The 25,537-nt window shown below is 38.4% G+C and overlaps 1 protein-coding gene across 1 annotated transcript; it reads right to left on the bottom strand.

The window, feature by feature from the left end:
* Positions 1-407: 407 nt before the first annotated feature.
* On the bottom strand, positions 408-24,138 carry LOC105923177 (protein-glutamine gamma-glutamyltransferase 6). Its single transcript, XM_036151688.1, has 15 exons — positions 23,205-24,138; positions 16,543-16,713; positions 16,103-16,357; positions 13,740-13,858; positions 13,474-13,602; positions 12,394-12,571; positions 11,226-11,361; positions 10,352-10,461; positions 9,140-9,255; positions 8,866-8,992; positions 5,657-5,859; positions 4,337-4,511; positions 4,050-4,213; positions 2,292-2,425; positions 408-1,922 (listed from the first exon to the last, which is right to left on the bottom strand). The coding sequence occupies exons 1-15, from the start codon at positions 23,437-23,439 to the stop codon at positions 1,775-1,777; spliced, it is 2,400 nt and encodes a 799-aa protein (XP_036007581.1). The 5' UTR covers positions 23,440-24,138; the 3' UTR covers positions 408-1,774.
* Positions 24,139-25,537: the final 1,399 nt, after the last annotated feature.

Here is a 25,537-nt window from a genome sequence, read left to right on the forward strand (position 1 = left end):
TACAACAAATGAGCAAAACCCTTTTTTAATTTTGGATCTAGAAAAACTTACACATTAATTTCCTACAAAGCATCTGACAAATGTATTCATTTAAAATGATCATATTTTGTAGAAAAGGTAAAAAAAAAACATCATTGTTTTGGTTTTTAAATATTTTTTTTAAACTTTTAAAAAAAGTTAATTTTTTGGCCCTCAAGTTTCTTTGACTTGACAATTTTGGCCCATGTACCGAAAAGTTTGGACGCCCCTGCTTAAGACTCTTCCTCTGTTCAAATCCGCATTTAAAACCCTCCTGTTTAAGACTCCTTAATCCTTGTAGTCGCATTGTTCCATGTCACAGATTTGATGTTTTTATTATCTGGTTTTTGTTTTCATTTGTACAGTCAGTGTCATAAAAAAAAAGACAATTGTAAATAAAATGTATTATTATTGTTATCATAATTACTGTAATGAAAATGTTATCATTATAAGTCCACAAACAGTTTTTACTTCTCCATCATGGATCCTATGCAACAAGACATCTGGCAGGCTTGGATACATGCAACATGAAAAAAAAAAAAAATCAAGCAGCATGGAGGCGGAGGTATCATGCTGGGTCACAGATAAATGTTACAAGGAAGACCAGACTCCATCTCAGAGTAACTTGTCAGGCATGAACCATCTAGCCCCCTCATGTCACTGGATACCTGTTTACTTAGAGCTCCCAGGACCAGATCATTTAATGTAAGCTTCCTTTAATGATCTTCCTTTTTTTTGTGAACCATCTTGTTATGCCTTGTTATGCCACACCAGTATCACCTGATCCTTTACCTACGACTAAAGCACAAGAAGGTAATAATCTGTATATCGCATACCTTATTAACTAAAGATCTGTAATGACACGCAAACTGGAGCTGTCGTTTGCAAAACTAACATCACCTGCTTTTTCTCTGCATGCCCTGCAAGCAGGCCTTCATATGGAGGATGAGGTTATATTGGCTGATCTAAACTCCTAACAGAATATGTAAAGAGATCAGCAAGACTGGAATCCCAGTGAATCATAAAATCATAAAAAAATAAGTACTTTGGAACATCAACCTGATAAATCCCTGGACTTACATGATGTCAGTTCCTTGTCTTTTGTGGTATTTGGTATCTAGCACTGATTACCTTCAATCATTTTCAGCGATATATCATTGAACATCAAGACTATTCAGCATATTTGAATTGTTTTGCATTGGATATTAGACAGAAAATATGCAGACACTGTAACAGGCTGAAAAGGCACTTATTTAAATACACTTTATAAACCTACAGACATAAACTGAAAGTACTTTAAGAAGAAGAGATAGTAACCGAGGAGGAGTGTGAACAAATGAACAAATTTTACTAGATGTAACAAGGCAGGTATGTAAGAAGCTGCTTTTGGAGCAATGTGAGGTCTAACCGGTTAATGATTTTTACATCCTTTCTTTGGATGAGAGATGAATTTTTTTCAACAAAATATGTTCACAAAGAAATATACTAAACACAGTAGTAAATAAACACTTTTTAAAACTACATTTCACAGCACTTGTGTAAAACCTGTGACTTCTATGGGACCGCTGTCAAGTCAGTTTCTGATTTCCAACTAAAAAAAGAATGATCAAGAATATGTAGTCAAACAGACATTGAATGCTTACAATAAGTATATGTTTTATGTCAGTTTTGCAAAGCACGTCAAATCGTCTGTAAGAGTAATATTTTCATCAATCATCTTGCTTTAAAGGAAGAAAAGGAAGTACATGACAGGAATCTAGGGTCTGATGATGACTGTGCAGCTTTTCTTGATGTCTCTGAAAGACGCACAGTCGAAGTCGACTAGAAGAGTCCTCTCTCCGCTCCTATAGGGAATCATGCCAACCATGACACGGACTCTGTTTTTTGGAGGCAGATCTGGAAGTCTGTGAGCAGCACAAAGGAGCATTTTTAAATGTTATGTTAGCAGACTTTAAGTTTGCTGGTAAAGGTCAACATCAACACTGACTTATTTTACTCAAACCTTTTACGTTTCTAAAATTCTAATATAGGAGTCAGCAAGTAAGAAAAGTTGCAGATTTTATGGACTATTTGATCACATATAGTAATAATAGGTGTTGCAGAGAAGCATCATTAACATTAAAATTTTTATTTCTATTTCTAATTCAATTTAAAAGTCTTAAAGGTCTTTTGGTTCATCTGACTTGGATTTTAATCCCCGTACAGAAATTACACAGATTTAAAACTTTTTCACATTCCCAAGTATTCAAATAAGTAAATAAAATAAAACTCACCTGGTTACTAGCTCCCCATTTATGAGGCCACTTCCAGACAGAGTCAGACTGCAGTTTCTCAGTAGTTCGTTGACTGGGTTCATGAAAAGCACTTCAGCAGTTATTTCTTTGTTCATTTGGCCCTCACCATTCATCTGGAATCCAAATACACATTTATGCAATCAGTTAGTGAAAGCAACAAGACCCTCACCTGTAAAATAATTTTATTGTCACAACGTGCTGAAAGAAAAAAATAACAATACAACTGCCAGAATTTGTCTTGTTTCAGACGAACTTCATGTATGCATCACTTAAATCTTGGACACTCCACAAAAAAATAAACAAAAAAATAAAATAGTGAAAAATAAACAGATTAATGAAAGCAAATAAAAAAAAATCATGTCATATTCAACAGCATGGTTAAAATTGGCAAAGAAATTACACCTAGTAGCTCAAATCGGTACATTAGCCTGTCAATGACAACAATCTAATATGACATTTCTGAATGGTTTGTTGCTGTTGTGAAACCCCAATGACATTTTACTTCCACAGGACAGGTATATGATGTTTTTATATTGTTTTATTTCTGGTCTGTTTCTCTTTCTGGCTTCCATGTTTGCAGGCTGCTGCTCTTTTGCCAAGATATAATATAAAAAACTGCGCTCTGTTTTGGGAACCCCGGGGGAACTCTTGTATGATTGGCTCAGGAACCAGGAAGTAAACACGGACTACACTCTGAACCGAAGTCGTTCCACACTGCACCTCTAGGCTTGAAAGGAGAAAAACTTGCTAAGACATTGTTGATGTAGAGGAACAGTTGTTTACAGGAAAATGTTACTTCTATCCCAGGTGACAAAAGAGTATGATTTTGCTGTAAATTTCTTACTTATTGCTCCTTTAATTTTTTTTTTTTTAATAACACTGCATACATTTATTTTAGTTGAAGTTTCATAGTGTTGCTGCATAACTTAAAAAAATAAAATGAAGCAAGTTGTATGACAGAGCCGTTTGATAAATTGATAAGTGGCATGATTAATGAACAATCAAGTTTGTTGTTTTGCCATCTTAAAAAAAAAAACCCTGCATAACTTCTACAGTGTCGGGCGATTTTCAGCACTTCCATCCATCCCTTCCTCCAGACATGCACATTTCCTTGTCCAAAATCAAATAGGAAGACTGGCAGCTCTATTACACATTTTTCACTTGTGAATACACTTTCAAATTCTAAAGTTCCAACCAGATATGGCTCTATGTTTCACACGCTGATGGACAACAATAAGTCCTCTCCAGTGCTAAAGCTCATAACCTTCCTCTCTGTCGCTAAGGTTAACCACACACATGCATGCTCCAAAGCAGTGAACTGCAAAACCCGACAGTTACCTTCCTTCTTAAATCCAATGAATAAATCAATGGTGTTTTTAGATTGTTCCTTCACTGTATGTTAAAGCAGCCAGGATGATAAAGAGTGATGAGAACATTATGTGAGGAAATGTTGGTTCATAGTCACTGATTTTACCATGACAACATTCATCACTTGCATCACAATTCCTTCAATTTAATATATTGGGGCTGGGGACTTGTGAAGATCTAATGTGCTGTGGTTCATATTCTAAGCCTGGTTTTATACATATACAGGTACATCTGAATGGATGACAGAGGGTTACACTGAAGTTTTAAAAATTATGTTGGTTTTTTTTCTGGATAAATTGCCATTCTGAATATTTTTGCCCATTCTACACAACATGCATGTCCCTCTTGATAAAGTCATTTTGTACTTACGGTAATGACGATTGGGGGGTTCATCAGCACAATGCGGTTCTCTGCCAGGAAGACGTGATTTTTCTTCCGCTGGTCTGTTACCATAGCGGAAATGTTCATGCTCTCACAATCAATCATGAATTTCTGATACGTCCAATACGGTACCAGGATAGGGATGATCAGATCTGGGTGGAACAAAAAGAAGTGAATGACAAAATATATATATTTTTTAAAATCTACTCAACATCTGAGATGTCGGTTAGAGTAATAACAGCTGTATTCAATAAAAGGTCTCCGGAGAAAGTCACCTCTCCCAGGCATCAGCTGCTGCTCCGTAGAGTTAGCTAGGATGTTTCCGGCTGGTCGTCCGGTGTACCTCATGGCCTGGACGCTGATGTTGATGGACAGCAGCCTGACGACTTTGCTGTCGCTGTTTAGAACCAGCCTCACACTCACATCCTCACCGTTCACAGGCCTGGACACCTTCAGCAACACAAAATTAGAGGAACAGGAACATTTACGCAGTTGATAGCACTTATACATTGTAGCAAGAAGGTTCTGGGTTCCAATCCCATCCTGACATCTTTATGTGTAGAGTTTGATTGTTATCTGGGTGTTCTAGAGTCCTCCCACAGTCCAGAAACATGACTATAATGTTAGTTTCTCTTTTTCTAAAGGCTCCTCAAATGTTGTGGGCCTTCTGAACCGTCACGATCCAGATGAGACACAATCTAATTAGGACGACAACTCGGATCAGTTACACTCAAATTATGAGCATGAAACCGGTTAATGTGTTCCTGAAACCACTGGAGTCAAAGCTTTGTTTAAAACGAACCCAATGACAACGAAGAAGGACATTTAAGTTTGACTTGTGGCCAATATGTCATTATTATATAGATGTTTGACAGGAGTAAAAAAAAAACAGAGAGCTAAGTATTTCTCCATCATCTTTATTACTTCACCCTGCAGTGTTAATGATAAAGAACCAACCACCCATAACAGTTTTTGGCTCCTGCTACTTAAGGATAAGTCCCCTGCTGCAGATCAGTCCTGCACTGAGAACGTGAACAAAAGACATGCATTCCATGTGAGCAAAATGGTGTCAGCTAATGAAAGTCAATATTCTGTAGTCTGGATATCAAATGTTATTGTTCTGTTAAAGGTACAGATACCTGCAGACATTAATTAGGGCTGTAAGTGTAATTGTCTTCCACATTTAAAAAAAAAAAAAAACTCTATAACCATCTTCTGAGAGAATTAAAAGTTCTAAGTGCTGTAATGTTACTGATTTCTAAATAAGCATTTTTAAAACCAAGTATCTGTTTAGAATGGCCACTTTTAACTGTTTTAGAACATCTGCTGGGGAACTTGAAAACTAAAAGCTCAGAAAACACGTTTTTGTCACCACAGCAGCACCAGCAGGTATCAGATTAGATTACTGGATCATCCAGCTGAAGATGTTTGGTTGACAACAGACATTAAAGACAGTTAGAGGGCTTCATAGTTTACAAATTCAGTATGACAGCAATTTGAATGTCATTTGTTTAATAAATAACCAAATCTAAAGACAGAAATAGGAAACTTTCTGTGTCAAAACAGGCAGAAGAGCCTTGTGGCTGCTGACCTACCTCTTCAAATCGAATGAACAGTTGTGGTGGAGGCGTGGGACTGCATATTTGTTCTTCTGGCTGTGTAGTAGCTTCGATGGATCCGTTGTTCGTATCTGTTGTCCCATTTTCAACTTTCTCACCAATAATACAAGTTTCTCCCTCTCCTCCTTCCTCCACTCTGGAAAGGGCGTATTGGAAGACGGTTCTTTCCTGTTTTGTTCCTGTGAAGATGGTAATTCAAGTAATCAGTAAAACTGCATCAAAACAACGGCGTTCAATGCAGAATTGCTTATTTGTTGTGGCTACCAAAGGTTGACTAAATCCCTGAATGGTTTAGCACTTAACTAAATCACAGACTTGTTATCAGTGCATCAACCCTCCAGACCACTCAGGTCTTCAGGCTCCAGCCTGCTCTGCAGAACCAGAACCAGAACCAGACATGGAGAAGTAGCATTTAGTTCCTATGCTCCACTTATCTGGAACAAACTTCCAGAAAACTGTAAAAGTCCTGAGTTCCTTTAAATCAAGATTAAAAACACATTTGTTTAGGATTGCCTTTGACTGTTCTAGTTAAACTGTTTTAATAAATAAAGGCCTATAGAAATAATGAATTATATTCAATCCTTAAAGCAAACAACATAAGACTGACAAATACAGAACAGTGTATATTTGCTTTTAATTTCTATTTTCCCACGTTTCATTTTGTTTCTACATTTTATTCCAACTTGCTTTCATTCTATTTTATTTTCTTATGTTTTAATCATGTAAAGCACTTTGCATTGTCTTTGTACTGACATGTGCTATAAAAATAAATTTGCCTTGCCTTACTGACTATATTTAGAGTACAGGAAGTTAGAGTCTTCACTGCTGCTTTTGCAGTTAACACCTTTTGCAGTTGTTAACAAATATCAGGCCCATTCACAGAGGTTTAGAACTAGGCTAGCATCTAGAAATCATTTTAGGACACTGGATGTCTTTCCAGGGTGTTTGCAAAGTCTGCTGGTGTGCGTTGGGTTCTCCTTTGAAGGAGCATAGTATAAGTTTTTGCAGACGTCTGCCCCCCTCTGGTGATAAGTTGGAATGACACCAGTGTTGTGCACGTGCATGGGAGAAAAGAATCTGCTGCTGCGACTGCACAGGTCATTTGTTTAGAGGTGTGAGGTCTTCTTCGGTAAGAAAACTATAAATATTGAAGCTAGCCCGTATTCCCTCGCTAATGGATCGATTACGGTGGAGACTCAACAAAGTAGCCAGGTGAATGAGACCTTGCAGTGCATCACACCCACGGCCAGAGGGTTCAGCACAAATGACTCTTTCATGAACTGACTCATCCCGCCTATAGAGCAGGGGTGTCAAACTCATTTCTACATGGGGCCACTTTGGCGTCATGAAGTCATTAAAAGGGCCGGTTGCATGCGTATAGACGATACTTTCCATTTCATAATTTCATTCCAGTTCACATAGAAGTATAAAAAATGCACAGTAACATAAAAGTAGCATCTTAAGCCCAGTTTATACAGTTTATCTGCAAATAAAAGTTGATATTGTGGTGAGTTACACTTTAAACTCATCGTTCTGCTGCATTTTTTCTCCTTTTGGACATTTCTGGGTTGTTTTAATGCGTTGTGGGGAAACTGACATCTTGTGGCAGGATGCTGTTACTACACAGTTAAAAAAAATAAACATTCACTCCAGGAAGCATAGTTTTAGCCACTTTATACACTTTAAAAGGATATATGCCTCTACTTTATGACCTAATATGCCTCTTTTATTGGCTCCTGAGGGCCCGGATAATTTACCTTGACGGGCCGGATTCGGCCCGCGGGCCGTGAGTTTGATACCTGTGCTAAAGAGGAAACTGTGGTAAATAGTGGAAAACCTATTTTACACGTTGGACAATTGTAAGGGCATTAATGGGAAATAAAATAAATAATATCTAACTTCAAAACTTGCACTATGCACCTTTAAGTTGGACAGAGCAGGAGGGCTTTTTAACAATTTGTGAGGAGGCACAAAACCACTGCAGTAAGTGATTATTTATCATCATGTTGGCAGCGTGCAGGAGGCCTAGGTGAAGCCTGGTAGCAGCAGAGGCAGGAAATCCGTAAAATGTTTCCCAGCCATACTGGCATAACTTTGATTAATTCATTGCTCACTTAAAGCACGACTGAGACCTAAAACAAGACTACTACACCAACCATACCGTGCTAGCAAACACTCTAAGTCAGCTATAGCCAATCAACATGGCATCTTGCGCAATTTGAAAGTTGTGCACTTTCTTCACTCATGTTTTTTATCATGCATTCAAAGAGTTGCAATCACCAATCAGTGCTCTGAACACTCATAACTTTTTTCATGCTCGTGTTGTTTGTACATAGGGGTACAGACTGCATTCACCCCTGTAGTTATAAATCCTAGTCTCGCTGGCACAGATTGCTGGAGGACTGAAAGAAGGAGGGAGATTTTTCGTTTGTGGATCCCATTTGTCGAGCTGTCAAAGAAAAGCCCTGGCATTGCATTAGACAATCAGATGGGCTACTCGGCGGTGTCTAGAAAGAGACTGAGTTGAATCTCCTCATGCTGCTGATGAACCGAGGAATGTTCTGATGGTGTTTCCACAGCATGATTTAAACTGACGGTGCTTGCTCATAAACCAACATTCTGATAATGTCTAACTCCGTGTGAACTTGTTTGCTGGTTTGCCTTTTGACACCGAAATAGCTTTTATCCATCAACAAAGGCCTAAGTTCTACTAGACTCCTGCTGTGGTACTGGGACCAAGATGGTTTCTTGCAAATCACCAAAGATGTGTAGGTTGGGAGGTAGAGCCTACATGGCTTCAGCTCACAGAGCGTTGGCAAAAGTGTCACACTGCCTTCATTTTCCTATCTTCACATCTTCTATGTGCTGTGATAATCATTCACTTCACTGCCCCAAATTATTGGTCTGACTGGCAAATATAAAGAAACCTTGAGGTACCAGGAAGTACTGCTAATTTATACTGTGAGTACTACCCTGTGTCCACTTAAGATATTAAAACTCAACGTGTTCTGCTAGTAATAAAGACCTTTTACTGTGACCAGGTTGAAGACAACCTGAGTTTCTAACAAATATGCTGTAATTTAGAATAAAAGGTGAAAGCTGGCGAAGCAGAAAGCAGTGACTGAACCCAATGTTTATTGTCTGAACAGAGCTGAAGCTGTGTCAGTTTGGCCAGGTGAGCCCACCTTCTTTCTGCTTATAGCTGTCTGTGATGTCCATCCTCTTGCTCGTGCCGATAGCCTTGGTGGAGATGCTCTGCCCAATTCTGTGATCCTCTGAATGAATCTTCACCTTGGATCTATCACGTTTGACCTGATAATAATAATTGTAACAAAAACAAGAAAAGGTAAAGTAGACATAAATGAACCAGCTAATTAAAACCTTCAATTCAAACTCTTTCTTAGATGGCTCAGAGACACTAGAAGTAATTCAGATAAAATTGTGGTTTTGCCCACTGACCAGCCAGGTTATGCAGTCTGCGTTGACCTCAGCGAAGACAAAGGGAACATCGTATTTGAGATGAGTGTCTCCGTTCCGGACGGCTGAGACTGGGGCTGGGCCACAGCAGAACATACCTGTAGGAGTAAAGTGAAATTTTAACAAAGCCACATAAATCCATCTTCTTCATTCCTGCTAGTTATGACGCTTGTCATGATTTTGGACTTCATCACACGTGAAGTCATATAGCTAAGGAGTCCAACTTAAGAAATGTTTTTCTACTAAAACAAAAAGATAAAATAAGATAAGATAAGATAAGATAAGATAAGATAAGATAGGCTTTATTGATCTCACATTGGAGAAGTTCACTTGTCACATCGGCTCAGTAATCGATAATCAGAAGAAGGTGCCAAAACAACCTAAAACAAAAGGTGCTAAAACAAAAAGCTCCATCATAAACGTTAACATTTGACCTTAAATTAAGTGACCTAAAAGAATATATCAAGACAGTGCCAGGAGTCCAAAACATGTTTTTCATTAGTTGCCAGACACAAAAATGTGAACCTCTGCATTAGACCATGCTGTTGATTAGGCTTCCATCTTCGTTCAGTATCTAATGATGTACTCTGTGGCTGCTGTGTTCTTTGTTTTAAATACGGCGGGTCTCATTCTTGTTCTGGAGTTCCTCTACACCGCAAAAAGGGAACTAAGAGTAAATAACATTTTTTAGAAAGTGTATTTGTCCTTGATTTGAGCAGATAAATAAGATGATCTGCCAATGGAATCAGTATTTTCACCCCTAAACTTATATAATTACATATACTGCACTTGAAATAAGATGATGGAGATGAGTTGTTCCATTTTTCAGGTGCAAAAATCTTATTCCATTGGCAGATTATTTAAACTTACCTGCTCAAATCAAGGACAAATGCACTCATTTTAAGAAAATTAAATTTTCTTTTATTTCCTTTTTGCAGAGTAGGTGCTTAAACAGTTATTCCAACCCCTACATAATCACCGACACAGCCTTCTGAGGCTGTCTGTTACTTATTGAAAAGCCAAAAAAAGGTGAGTTGAATCGCAGTGAACCACTCTGAGTGGGTACTAATTTAAAAGGGGCAACACTCAAACATGACTACACAATTTAACATATGAATAACAAGTTTGTGTAAGAAACAGGGTGATCAGAGTATGGTTAAAAGAGGAAATGCACGGAGACAGGGCTGACTGTACCGTCACTCTTTTCTTGTGGAGTTGGATCCAACACTTGCCAGCCATCATATCTACCATCTTTCGCCAGGTCGGGCCGCCTCATCCACCCCTCAACCCAGACATGATAGTTCCTAAAGCACAATTTAAAGATTTACAATGATAAATGCATCACTCAAAGGAAAAAAAAAAGCCCAAAACAAAACAAGACAAAAAACACTCAAAGTACAAACTGCAAAGACTAAAGCAAACTGAATACCTTTGGGACTCCACCTATACTTTGTTACGGTCACAATAGTTTATGTTCCAAAAAAACTAAAAAACAAAGCAACTGGGCTTGTTTTCCGTAGTTGAAGACGTTTTGCTTCCTCTCCAGGAAGCGTTCTCAATTCAAAAGGTCTAGAGTAATGATGAGTACCTAGCTTTATACCACTGCCCAAACAAAGGCCGTGTAATGGCTTAGATAACATGCAAATTCAACCGAAACAGGTCCACCCCTTAGTAATGGGCGGTCCGTAGTCTTCAACTACGGAAAATAAGTCCATTTGCTTTGTTTTTTACTTTTTTTGGAAATGACCATGACCTGGATGACTGAGAATCTTCACCAGCAATAGTTCATGTTATAATGTTACAACTGTACATACACTGTGTCGCTCTGTGAATTTTATTACAAAAACAAAAATCAGATCTTAGTTTTCAGAACCATTAATCCATTCCTTTCACATGTGCTTCCAAAGACTAAAATGGACTTCTTTTGCCGCTGTCAGAAATATGATGTTGGGCATTTGACAGCAGACTATTTGTTTAACTAAAAATGTATGCAAGACAAAATGAAAGAAGATATCTTGTACGGGTAACGATGCATTGATATAAACCCTACATGCGTTCAGCTTCTCACCAGACACTGTCTTTGGACTCTTTCTCTCTAACGCCGTAGTCAGCAAAGTAGGTGTCGACGGTGAGGTTCTTGTTGGTGTCGTGAGCCGACTGGTAGTTGGTGACGACACGGCAGGGAATGCCCAGCAGGCGCATCACTGGAACCAAACGTGCAACACGGCGCTTTGCATCATCATGATAGTGTAACAGTTAAATATCAGTTTTGTTTGTAGAAGATGAAAGTGAAATTAATTGTATTGTAATGGGTAACAATGCTATCACAATGACTGCAGCTTTATTTATAGATACACACATTCACTATGGGGACGAATGTCATTAATACAGAGAGGAAACATTAACCGGTTGAATGGATGTTCCAACATACAGAAAGCTTTGAGGGCAAGAATTAAGGATTTGAATGTGAGTGTTTTTTAGCTACACAGGGTCACAATTATAAATACAGATTCAAATATATGCACATATAAATTGTCAATATATTGTCTCTTTTCAAGTTGCAATTCGACCAATTTAAATTTGTTGGTTTTCTGGCACAACTTTGACTTTTTGGCATCAGATTTTATGGTTGTTCCTTAAAAAATGCCCGGTTAGTACCAGGATGGCTAATTTTTTTATTTTTTTTGGAAAGCTCCACTAATTTCTCCCATCAAAAGTGGTCAAAGACCCAGACAGACTTAAGCAAGAAGTTTGTTGTTGATAAGAAAAAGGATACGGTCGATGTGCAGTTTTCTGTTAATGGACATTTAATCATGTTGTAATGGGCGTGTGTTTTTATAAATTGGAGTCTGCATATGTGAATTTGATATAGAGTGGAAAAATAAATCATAACCTGAGCACCTACCTTTTGTTTATTAAATGTATTAAAGTTGTTTGTTGTGTGATCTCAACAAACAAATCAAACCCTTTTCTGGACAGAATTATTGCTCAAAAGGACCAGAAGTATTCTGAAGATAAGTGATTGATCACCTCCTATTTTAACTCTAGTCGGATAACAGCAGACCTGGCTTGTCTTGATCAGAGGCCACTTTGTTACAATATTGAGCAAATCGATGTCTTACTTGCTAAGTGTCAGTTGTTCCTAAAAAAAATAAAGGACCTCATTTATAGAGCCCTTTGCAGATGAGAGTATTCATTAAATACTACTGTTAAATGTTTAAGGAAGTAGATATTACCTGAACACATGACGCCTGAAAACACCCAGCACTGCCCGTACTTCACAGAGCAGAAGCAGGCGTTGAACCACTGTTTAAGAATGGGATAGCTGCTGCTCCAGTGGGTGGGTGGGACCCCGCCTCTGAAATCATTTCCCCAGTTTCCTTTCAGGATGCCTCCTTCGTTTTCACTGTTAATCTGGAGGAACATATAAAAGCAAAGTTTTAAGTATTTAATCATACAAGGACATGGAAAAAAACACTTTTAGCCTAACTTACTGGGTTTGCTGGTGCTTTCAAGCAGCTTTATTTAAGGCAAATAAAGTAAAGCAAACTTGATATGATTGTGTAAATCTAAAAAGAGGATTTTTTTTAAACAAATGTTTGTTGAATTTTAGCAGGAACATTAAGTCGGGCAAAACTGTTAATCATGTTCTTCTGGCTATAAAATACCTGCTGTCCTGTCTTATGAAATGCATTCTGTTAATTTATTCATCTGTTTTTTGTTTTGTTGGAAAGTTAAAAAGGTTGGCAAATTTTATTATTATATTTAATAATAAAAACAAGGTTTCAAAGAAAACAGCTGTGGTCTTCTGCAACCACCAGATGTCACTATAATGCCTCCGCTTTAAGCCTGTTTGCTGCAGCGATGACCCGCAAAACAAAGAATTTGCACGGGCACGTTGGATTACTGTAATGCAAGACAATGTTGTATAAAACCTTTTTTACTAAATATTGAAATTTGTATAAATTCTTTTTGACGTGCCATTGATAAAACTGTAAAAAACAGGGATCCCCCCTCCCCAGACACACAAAATTATAAAATAAAATACTTAAAATAAAATCTGAATACCAATTCTGCTAAAAGTATCAATCAGTCTCTTTAGACTGGACCCAAACTGAATTGTGGAAAAAGTAATTATATTTGGAAATATAAGTGAACGTCAAACTAACAGTCAAAGTTCTATAAATATTATCACCACTGAGAAAGTGGTGTAAGTGTTCAAAGGCCCTGAAAATGATTATTCTAAAGCGCAACATGCCAGCATCAATAAAGTTTACAACATTCTTTTTACATAAAACATAAAGAATGCCACCCACCATGGATGTGATGACACGGCTGACATAGATGGCGTTACAGCGAGCAGAAACGTCTTTGGCTGGGTCTTGCTTGTGTTTTATGCTGCAGTCGAGGATCTTCACGCAAATACTCACCATATCTTCTTCAAACTGGACAGGAAGTTAGAGACAAACTGCTGGTAAACAGCTGTTCTGATATTTAACACTGGGGGTTCCACTTAAATATAGCATGTCATTTACAAATGGCCTGTAATGTCTTTTCTTAGTAACATCCAGTAGGATCGTACCTGTCCGTAGTCCCAGTGAATTGGAGATATGTAATTATCAACTCCTTTGTAGATTATACCCTGTTCATTCATGACATACTCCTTTCTCTCTACTTCATCAGGCATAAACACCATGTCCCCTGTAGAAATCATGAAAACATTAAACAAAATTACACAAAAAGCTGATAAACTGAGGAAATCAGGTGGAATAGCAACACATTTGAAGTTCAGTTTTTTTCTGTAGTGGGGTTGTGTGGAGTTCTTGTTAACCGTCAGTATCTATACTTTAGTACTCGGCAGTTATGTTGGTCTCAGTTTGGGAGTTTCATTGGAATTTAAAGCTAGCCTCTTTTCAGACCAGGGATCGTGTAAAAGCAAGTTTCCACATCTTGGCCAACTTAAAGGCATACTATGCAACATTTTTCAGTTAATTAATGTGTTCCATACCGTTTTGGATGATTAAATGAGTCATTTCAGGTCGAACAAAGGTTTTCTCGGCCACCCTTGTGGTCTGTGGGGGAAATACCGCACTTGCAGGAGCCCTCAGCCCGCACCCACAGGCTCAGAAGTCTTGTGCAAGACCGCGAGAGTCGGTCTTGCTTTACGGCAACAACTCCATGTGTTTTTGCCCTGCCATTCACTATATGCACGCGCGAAAGCAACAACAAAAAACCGCGTGTTAACGTCAAATAAACATGCAGGCATATCGTTTTTTTTTTTATTATTATTATTATTTTAATAATAAAAAAGGGCCAGGCGGCCGCCTCACCAAGATAGCGCTGCGGGAAACCCTGATGTTGGGTAAAAAAAAACAAAAAACCCCTGATGTTCATACTTTCACTGTGTTAGTCATTGTTTGTACTGCAGTTTTTTCGTTGCGTTCGCCTGTCTGCTAAGCTCAAAACAACCGCGCCTGGCTTGACGGAGAAACCAGAACAGCTGAGCATCTTTACGACAGTACACTTTTACTTTCGCCCTCTGGGGGGAGCCTCGCTGGAAAATCAACCCCAGTTGTATAGTATACCTTTAATACAAAAAGTTTGTAATTTTCATGTTTAATTTAAAAAATTTTTTTTTACTTTGTCACTAAAATTTCAGCTGAAGCACATCTTTGTTGCCTTGTGGCCAAAAAATAAGATGTTCTGTCAAGTTTATCAGGAGTCTTTTAGGCTTCTTATCTTACTGGAAATAGAAATGCTGCCCGCTTCGCTTTAGCCATTGTAAGAATCAAATATTTTTCATTTGGGATAAAAACTTCATGGCAGAAGTTGTGGCAGATTTGCAGCAGGATAATTAGAGCAGTCTAAGTGCAACTACTTATACATAGCAACAATGGTATTGCCTGATGCGACAATTCATGAGGGGCTAAACAACAGTGTTCAGCTCAATAGATACAAAATTTAATATGATTTCATGCTCATTTAATATCTACATTAATCTAGGAATTTATAAAGCAGATTTGTATTCCTTCCTTAAAAAACTATATCTGTACAATAATCTTAAGCAACATAATAATGTAGACAATAGTAAACTAAAACACAACATTATGTGCATATTAATGTTTTCTTCTTTAAATAATATCTTATTTTGTTATTTCACATTCTTAACTATCTTGTCTCAAAAATAAACCTTTAATCTTTATTCCAACTTGCTTTTGTTCAGTTTTATTTAACTATGTTTTAATCATGTAAAGCACTTTACATTATCTTTGTACTGAAATGTTCTATACAAATAGATCTCCCTTGCCTTGCCTTTAAATGTGGCTGAAATGTTATGTTGACCAGTTTATGGCAAAGCACAGCAGAATTAGAAGATTTAAAAAAAAAAACATATTTATTTTGTGTTTTTTGTGTATGTTTTTGTTAAACAACATTTGTATGTGAATAAACAGTAGGATCCCTATAAATTTCTTCCTGATGAAACCTCATCCATGTTCTTCTAGACACACAAGCAGAAAAACAATTCCCCGTTTTTCTAATTATCACCCACTAGTTTGGACGATGGTTTTGGTCCAATTGCTATTTGTATTTTATTAACTTTTTTACCTGTAAATAAGCTCAGCTACTCACCCACCTTCTCAACCACTGGTATCAGTTTTGTCTCTCGTTTTAGTTAGATAATCTTAATGAATTTTGGTACTAAAGCATTATAAAAAATATTTAACCACATCTATGACATTATTAAATTATATTACAAAACCTTATAGTACACCCAATTTTTTAAAATTGTGATTCTAATCCCTGTTTGGATTAACTGACTCTATGAGATTATGACCCCATGTTATGTGAAAATAACTTGACATGCCCAGTAATCTAAATCAACAGAGCTGTAAATTGGATTGATGATTGGACACTGAAGTTTTTGGGCAGAGATCAGAAACCTACCAGGACACCACGGGTTGAAAAGCACAGAAAGGTTTGCCAACGCCCTCTCCTCCTCCCCGAGTCTTGCAGACATTGTGTACTCCCCTACTGGAGAGTCAACCGAGGGTGTAATGCTCAGAGTCAGGATCCCTGCTTCAGGAGCAGTGCTCCGCTGCAGCTCTGCTTTCCACACCGCCTTGGCAGAAGGCAAACGTTGCACTTTGTCTGGGACACCAAAGCGAGACATCGTCCCGAGGTCTTCAGAAGGATGGTCTCCTACGAAGAGAAGTCAGGCAACGGCAACTTTTCACGTTAGATCAGTTTCTAAGAATGTGCCTCTACACAATGCAACTTAAACCGTGAAGCATTGATAGAGTCAGACAAATTCAACAGCAGCAAGGGTTGTAATTATAAAAAAGTAATAATAATCTTTCCAATAAATGATCAAATAAGAGACCAACCAGTCTTAACAGTCATGATGAGCTCATCAAGGGCGGGATTGAAGGGTTTGGCCAGTTTGAGGGTGAATTTGAAGGGCTGGCCTCGTCTCACAATGAGCTCCTTCAATGAGATTTCACTGGTGCGATGATCAATGTTGTTGGACCCACTGTGCGGGTCTACTCCGATAAAAGCTGAAATGAAAACGTACAGAAAGATAAGCACTTTTGTAGTAGAAGAGTAAGTCTAACCTTTTTTAGGCAATAGCTTCAAGGACCATACATCCTTAAAGTCCAGGGACCGTGGACTCTAAGGATGTCCACGGTCCCTGGATCAGAGGGACCGTCACAGTTAAAGCTTTCAGACAAACATACACTGCACAAATTGGGCAGACATACTAAACTAATTGAATGAGTAGTTTGACCCCTAAGATAAGATAATTATATATAATACACTTGAAATAAGATGATGGGGATGAATTTGTTCTTATTTTAATTGCAAAAATCTTATTCCATTGGCAGACCATCAACCGATATTTACCTGCTCAAATCAAGGACAAATACACCAATTTTAAGAAAATTTTGCTCATATATTTAGTTCCGTTTTTGCAGTTCAAGGAATGAATGAGAAACGAAACATTTGAAATGTAGCCACCTTTTAAAAGGTTATGCAGCAATTCCCAAAGCTGTGGGACTAGACCGAACAACAGTATGCAAAAATGATGAAACGTAGAGTAATGGTGGACTTTACGGCTGACCATAGCTAACAGGAGCACAGGGACATCTCGTCCAAGAGATTGCAAACGGTCCCAGAACAACACCAGTGGACCTCACTTGCCTCTGTTAGGACTGGCGTTCCTGATTCCAACAATAAAGAAAAAAATTTAAAGAAAAGAAACAGAAATAATAATAGTCTTTTTGAACAACACTCTGTGGACTGGCGAGACAAAGGTCAAATTTTATGTAAGGTGTGTTTTCCCATTCCATCTGGTGTAAAAAGTCACACAACATTTCAGAGAAGGAACACCATGTCATTAGTAACATATGGTGGTGGTAGTAGTGAGATGGTCAGGAGCTTTATTGCTGCTTCAGGACATTAAAAGGGTCGCTGTGGTAAATGGACCCATCAGGACGATGATTGACAACACATCATAAACTCCAATCCATAACAGATTAGGAAAAACAAAATTAAGACTTTAGATCGGCCTAGTGACCATGACCTTAAACAGATCTTTCATGCTCATAAACTCTCTATTGTGACTCCGTTACAACAATATTTTTACAAAGTTGAGTGGAGCAACATTCCTCTGCAGCACTGTAAGAGACTCACAGGGTGGCCCAACCCGTTAGTAGCTTTAGGGAGTGACCACTTTTTTTACACAGGACCATGTAGGCTTGGATTTCTTCCTCCCCTACAATTAAACTCTGCATTCTGTACTTACTTGTTTCATCTGTGTCTAATATTTAAGTTTGTTTGATGATTCAGAAACAGTCAGACGAGAAATCACAGAAAAACACTTTGTCTCACCAATATATGTATTGGAGCATCTTCCTTCTTGAGCATCCGTTAAATGTTACTTTTTCAAACTTGCAATTCTAAGACTCTACTTATTTTTTTAATGCCTTGGATTACATATTCTGGTGAAACTGCTCGTGACGTTTGATTCAACACTTTAGTGGTAAAGTCACATGTTACGCAATCCATTCCAGCGTGAGATGATTTAGACAGGGAGCGGAAAGTTCTGGATTTATTTCAACGAACTGCATGCCAAAGGTCTAATTATGTTATATTGGGAGGATTCTGGCAGAAACCAGGGTGTGTTGACTGCTTATCCTACTCGTGGCTGCATGTTTGTGTAAAAAAAGGCATGTCACAACACCACAGTCATAGGAAAGACACTGACACGCCTTGAGTTTAACCTGAGAAATAGCCTGGAGAGGTCGGCAGATCCTCGATAGCGGTCATGCAAGTTGCACACAAATAGGAAGGTTTGTTAGGAAACTAGGGCTGTGACATCAGCACGTTATTTTCGATTGTTTATTTTGTTAAAAAAAATATTGTGTTAAAATAAATTTACGCGTTTGACGGCATGGGGAGATGTAAACACATGTACTGTCTAACTAGTGGGACTAAAGTAAAATCGTTTAGGCGATTATTAGAACACGGTTCGTTTTTAACCAATTTTAGTCAAAAGCCAGAGAATATCTGGGTTGACGTGGTTTGTTTTCAATACATAAAGTTTTTTTTCCGGTTTTTACTTCATTTCTGCCCTTGGTTTAGTATTCAACATTCAGACATTGACGGATGAAACCTGTAGGGAAAAAAATACATTTCATGCACAAAATGTACCGCCATATTTGCACAGCAGTACTGTGAAGTATTTGCTTATATTTTTTTATGTACTTGTAATTGATTCAAACAAAACAAGAACTTTAGGGATTTGTTTCTTGACTGTATAGAAAGATAGAGAAGGACGGAGCACCATAATCACTGTCCACAGTTTTGGAGCACAATGTGTGAGGACATAAGGGTTATACAAAGAGGTTGTATTTTTCTGAATTAGAGCTTTATTGAAATGATAAATCTGCTAGTTTACATTCTGTAAGCCATTTAGAAAGCAGCTGTACTGTATTTGCATTTATAGAGGTGACTGAACCGAGGCACCAAAGTAAAGCCACAACATTCCAGCCTCCACTCAATAAAGGCAGACATTACTGTACAACTTTATAATAAAAAACACACATCTATTTATGTATACAGGAGGACCAAAATTTAATTCAACTGATAATCAATGTTTCAAATATTGCTATTTGATTAAAAAAAATGTGATTGAGTACAATGCCTCTAGATAATTAGATTTTTTAAAATCCCATCCCACCACTACAAAAAGTAAATCTGACCACAGAATGAACATTAACACAATCACTGCTTGTGTCTGGTTAAAGGACTCCACTACACGGCGAAAGAGCTGGTTACAAAAACCCAAAGTAAAATTTCACATTGCATTATGGTAGAAGACAGGGGGAATAGTACGTAAAGGTGAACAATACTCAGTACAGTTGTCAATTTCACAATGCGTTTTAGTTTTTATCATTTCACTGTTCGAGTAAAGGTAACATTGTCAGGAGAAAGTATTTCCTCTCTAAAAAAACCAGAAGCTTCAGCTTTGATTGATTGTCTCTAAAGGAAAACAGCTTGTCCCAACAACAGATGGAGATGTATGCACCACTTATTTTAAATTATGCCCTGCCTCTGAAGATGCTGAAATTATCTCAGGGTGTGCTTTATTTGAACTATGACTTCACCCCCGGATGAATGTGTCCAGAAATGAATAACACTGCTGCTTTTTGTTTCCATAGAGACCTCATGAACTGACCTGTCTGTTTAGTGTCTAATTTCTGGGTGTGAGCTCTGATTCTTGGTATCTGTATGTGGGAAGGGCAAAAAAAATAGACATCTATTTGACATATATGTCATCTGAGTGTATCTGTGAACGAACTCTGACAAAGACTCCTGGATAGGTGTCGAAACGTTTTCAGAAAGAACTGAGCGAAAGTCTGGTTGTGTCTGATTTAGATGGAAAAAGAACTCTAAAAGATTTATGTCTTTAAATTCAGAACAACATTAGAGTTGTCTGCTAAAGAACTTCTACAGAGCTTCCATAGAGAGTGTTTTATGTGTCAGCATAACTGCATGGTATGGGAGCTGCCCAGTCCAGGAGAGGAAGCACTTAGCACGGGTGGAGAGAACAACGCAGGGGATTGTGGGATGCCGTCTGCTGGATCTGAACTCAATTTATGCAGAACGAGTCCAAAGAAGGACCAGACGCATCTCCGCTGATCCCATCCACCCAGGCAATGCGCTGTTTGCCCCTCTCCCATCAGGTAAACGCTTCAGAAACCTCAAAGCCAAAACAAATAAACTTAGAAACAGCTTCTACCCAAGAGCTGTGAGGGCAAAATTCACCCACTGTTACTAGCCCATCGTATGCTACAATCACCTTAATGTCACTGCCTATTTGCACACTATTATCTCAGAATCTCTAAATGCACATTTCTGTAAATGAAGCTTCAAATCATTGCACAAAAGCACAAAAATAAATTTCACCACAGTAACATGCTGTGACAATAAAGAATCTTTGAAATGTTGTTATAGGGTGAAAACACTGTGAACAAGCACACCTTACAAAGGTTCAGGCTAAAGGCGGAGACACACCAATCTCAGCACCAATTACATCTGGTTGAAGTGAATGGGGCCGAAAAGACTCACTTAAGGTTCTACCCAACTTTCTCTGAATAGAAGCTATGCTGCAACTTGATGTGAAAGTCATGACTCAGACAGGGAGAGAGACACGTTGTCCATGTCCACTTTGGGGAAAATGCCAAATAAGTTGCCTGAACCGCACAGTAAACGCAATTTACTCTGGGCAGGTCCATCCTTATATAGTGTCGTCCGGAAACACAAAGCTCAGAATTATTGTACCCGGATCGACACCGTTTGTCGAAGATGGATGACGAACGCTGACTATTAAAGTGGAAAACAGAAGCGTTTTATATGATACAACAATTTCTTCGTATAAAGACAGTTTAACAGCAATGTTCTTTGAGCCTGTTTGAACAGCTAATGCAGCTCTGTGCTTACCTCCCAGCTACTGTCGTGTGAATACTCGATCTGGCGAGTCCGGTGGTCCATAGAGGGACCCTCTAAGCAGCCAGTATGTCAGGAAAGAAATCTTTATGGATCTGTTCGTTGGATCAGACAGCTTGGTGTGTCTCAGCCTTAAAGGTATAGTCGGTGATTTTTCCAAAAATGCAAGTAAGAAAGGTGAGTTCCTTATTGAATAACTGCGCAAGTCTCTGACCATCATATCTACTCCTCAAAGGGATCGTGTAAAAAAAAATCTCCCAATTCCACTCTGGTCTTCTTTCTTTCTAATGAGGCCTTCCTCTTCTACTCATAAAGTTGTACCCAGTTTGCTTCTTGCAACTCTCAGCCATGTTCAAAGTCTACGGTGAGAGTAGTGGAGCTACAATGAACGGCTAACACTGAAGCTAACCGCTAAGCTAACTGGATACAAAAATACTAGAGGTGTACATGCGCAGCCAGCAATAGAAACTAACAAGGAACGTGGATGGACACTGGCGTTACGTGAGCGCGTCAGAATGATTGGCATGCGGGACAATCAATAAATAAGGAGATACCCCCAGAACTTGAGAGACAGAGGGAGGGTGTTGGCAGGACCGGATCTCTGACCCATCACTGTCATTCAGTCCTAATGGCAGTTATAATGGGTCACAGTTTTTACAGTCCTGCAGCTCTCACAGTGATACATTTTTTAACCCCTTTTTTTTGAATACATAACATATTAACTACTGTCAGGATGGAAGGACAATTTTATCCAGTATAACAAAAAGTGTTTCTGAACAGGATTTCCAACTATAGCTTTAAGTCCCCAGTTTTCTCAAAACTCCCTACTGCAGATTTAATTATGTAAATTCCTACAGTCACATGTATGAACTAATTTCTATAATGTTTTAGACTTTCTAGGGTGTCTATTTAATCAACCATAAAGTGAAATGTTGCTTTCTAACTTTGTTGTCAGAATCTCAGCTCTTTAAAAATACAGAACTCGTAAAGGTTAGAAATTAATCCTTGGAGCCTACAGTATTTAGGCCATGGTGAGAGGCATCCAAATAGTAGTAAATGGTTAAAAACCGTATATGGTAAAGTTGGGTGTGTAAAAAAAAATAAAATAACTTGTTTAGAGCTCAATCACCAGTGTTCAGGTCATAGGTTAAGGCCATTTTTCTGTGTGTGAGCAAAAAGCTGAGAAAGATGGGAACTACAAAAGTAAAGCTTAAATGCAAAAAAGAGGAATAAAACCATATAAAACTAAAAACATTACTACAAGAGTGTACAAAATGAAAGATTTATTTCTGACAATGCATTATTGTTAACTGAAATAAAGTTTCAAATTAAAACTTTATAAAATAAAATAATTTAGCTTACTAATGAGTTTTAGCTGCACCATCATGGCCAATCTACATGTGTAGTGACTGCCGGCTGTGCAGAAGCGCTGACTGTTTAATCTGAAGAGCAGAAGTTTTTTAAACACCTGGACTGAGAAACAAACTGAGTGCAGTTCCTGCTTCAGAGATGTCAAGCTGTCCTTTTGGCATACTGTTCCTTTCACACCTGATGTCATAAAAAGAGCTGACATTCTGACAGAAATAATAATGGCTTTTTGGTGTTTATCGCATGTAAATTCTTTAAAATTCAAAACATGTCTTCTGGGTTGTGTGCTTTATGTTTTCAGGCTGAGTTCCATCTGAAACAAGTTTAAGCACAGCAGGGGCGTTGGTCTCCTCCACAGCTGTAAAACAACTTTCTAGAAACGACCAGACAGGTGACTGGATCCATGCGACTCAAAAAACATGAGTCGCATGTTTGTCTTAGTCGTTTGTCTTAGTGCAAAAGTTTCACATTTTAAAATGCATCGTTTTTTATTTATATGCAACTACAGCAATTTAATTCTGTTGTTTTCATGCAGCGCCAATTCACTACACGTGACATCACACGGTTCACTCCTCCTGGATAAGCATGGCAGTCATTCACACACAAACAGCAGTTCAGTCTAACGTCTTTCACAGAAGATAAGCTAAATGATAAGGTTTTAACACCGTACCTGAGTTCGGATAGCTGTAGTTCTCAGACCAGTCGAGCTTCATTGTTCTCTCTGTTGAACTTTCCCTCTTAAAACGAAGAAATTCTTGAACTCGCTCTAGCAGGCGCGCAGCAGCAGACTGAGTGATGCACAGGTGGATTTTTAAACCCTTGTTACACCCAGCCACAGATATTCCCCAAAGGATCGCGTGTTGCAACCTCATTACAAATTTCCTGAAAGCGTGCCAAGCATACATAACTGTGACGTCTGTTTCCAAGGTTTGCTCTGCTGCTGAGTAAGAATGTTTTTTATTACGCCTGGTAGTGTCTCTACATTCATCTTCATTAAGAACCAACCACTCAACAAGATGCACGCAACAATCTGAAGCAGATTTCTGTTTTCTGACTTATTTTTTAGACTTTCATGACAAGACAGAAATATGATATTTAGAAAACAATAAGGATGCACAATGATGGTTTTGATGACAACACCTTACATGTTTGTGGAATTAAACTGTTTTTTCCACAAACCGTTAGTGAACCTTTAAAATTTTGGGGAATCGGGGGCGGGGTCCATTTATTTATCATCTGCCTCAAAAAAAATGATGATGGTTTGAAGGGTAACGGCTCAATGGGGGAAATCAAAAGATCCATCTCCACAGGAATAGCCTTAAGATCCAGAGGCATCCCCAAACCAGAGGTCTAAAGTCCCTAAAACAAGACATTGGCTGCACTGGTTTTCCTCACAGCAGGACAAGGTTCAAGAAACTTGCGAAAGAAAGAGCGTAGGATACATCCTGATAAGCTTAAGAACATCCAAAAACAATCCTCTGTCCATACCACCCCTTAACTACATCCCCAGATTTCTAAAATAAAATCTGTGAAGCCTTCAGCAGATTTGAATGTAGCAGTGTTTGCATTAAATGCATTAAGAGCAAAAGTACATCAGAAGAGTTTAAGGTTTGACATGAACAATGCAGCTGGTCTTGATGTCTCTGAAGGAGTCACAGTCAAAGTCGACCAGTAAAGTCTTTTCTCCGCTCTTGTAGGGAACGATGTTCAATTTGACAAGTAATCTCTTGTTTGGCATCAGATCTGGAAGTCTGTAGGAAACAGAAACACACACTGAAAGTCAGGTATCTCACATTGTAAAGGACTTTTATGTCCCCAAAGCCTGAGAATATTCACAAAAGCATACAGTTTTCAGACACAGCAAATGAGAAATTAATACAATGTTTAGTCTTCTTTCTATCCATGTCTGAATTTTAAATTATGACTAAAAGCACCATTGAAATCACCAGTTAACATTTTTCACATTTTATTTGCTTCTTGTGGGTTCAGTTCTTTGGAAATATACTATGTTTTTTTTCATTGTTTTGCTCAATCAATTGGCAAACTACGGAGCCCCTAAAGGGACATGGAGGGAAAAATAATTTTTTGCGAGATCTCGCAAAATGGTTTGCGGAAACTCGCAAAACTTTTTGCGGGATCCCGCAAAAGGGTTCCCTATGTCAGCGAACCGGAAGTAAAACAGACAGTTTATTGACAGTTTATTGGAAGTTTATTGATTTCTATTTTGGTATTGGCCTGACATGTAAAGCCATTAAATCCGTACTTGACTGCATACATTGATGCAGGGCGATGGGACTTTCTTGTCGTAAAGGGTACTGTGATCTTGCGGTCCTGGTTGAGTTTATCAGCTGAACTACAGTACTCTGGTCAGATTCACAGGTACCGGTGGATGTATGCAAAGTGCAGTGTGGTTGGAAGAGGGCGAGTCGGAGAGAAAGAACTGGTAGAGCAGCACAGAGTCACAATAACAGAACGCTCAATAAAGCTGTTATTAATCCGATAAGTAAAACATTATATCTTGGTTGTTTCACAAAGGTTACATTATGCAGGTAAACACGCCCATAGCAACACACCTCAGCTCCATGCAGCCCCACCGGCAGACCGGAACACTCCCTGCTGAATATGCACTAAAACTCCCTCTTTAAAATTAACTGCGCCTGTCTGAATCACAGTGAAAAGTATTACAGCTCTGTGCGTGAACATTGTCAACAAACCGCATCAATCACCACGGTGATAGACGCAGCCGCCTGTCATCTAACGGGTACTAAGTGATGTGAGCAGAGGTGGGTAGAGTAGCCAGAAAGTAAGAGTAGTACTACTTCAACACATTTTTACTCAAGTCAAAGTAAATGCGTACCCAACCAAGAAATTACTGATGTAAGAGTGAAAAAAGTCTTTGGTAAGAAGGCTACTCGAGTACTGAGTAAATATTTATAACAACTGAATTAATATTTAAAAATGATGTAATTAGTCAGGCAAAAATATTAAATGGTACTTGGACAG

This window comes from Fundulus heteroclitus, chromosome 20, assembly GCF_011125445.2.
Source record: "Fundulus heteroclitus isolate FHET01 chromosome 20, MU-UCD_Fhet_4.1, whole genome shotgun sequence".
Lineage (NCBI taxonomy): Eukaryota > Metazoa > Chordata > Actinopteri > Cyprinodontiformes > Fundulidae > Fundulus > Fundulus heteroclitus.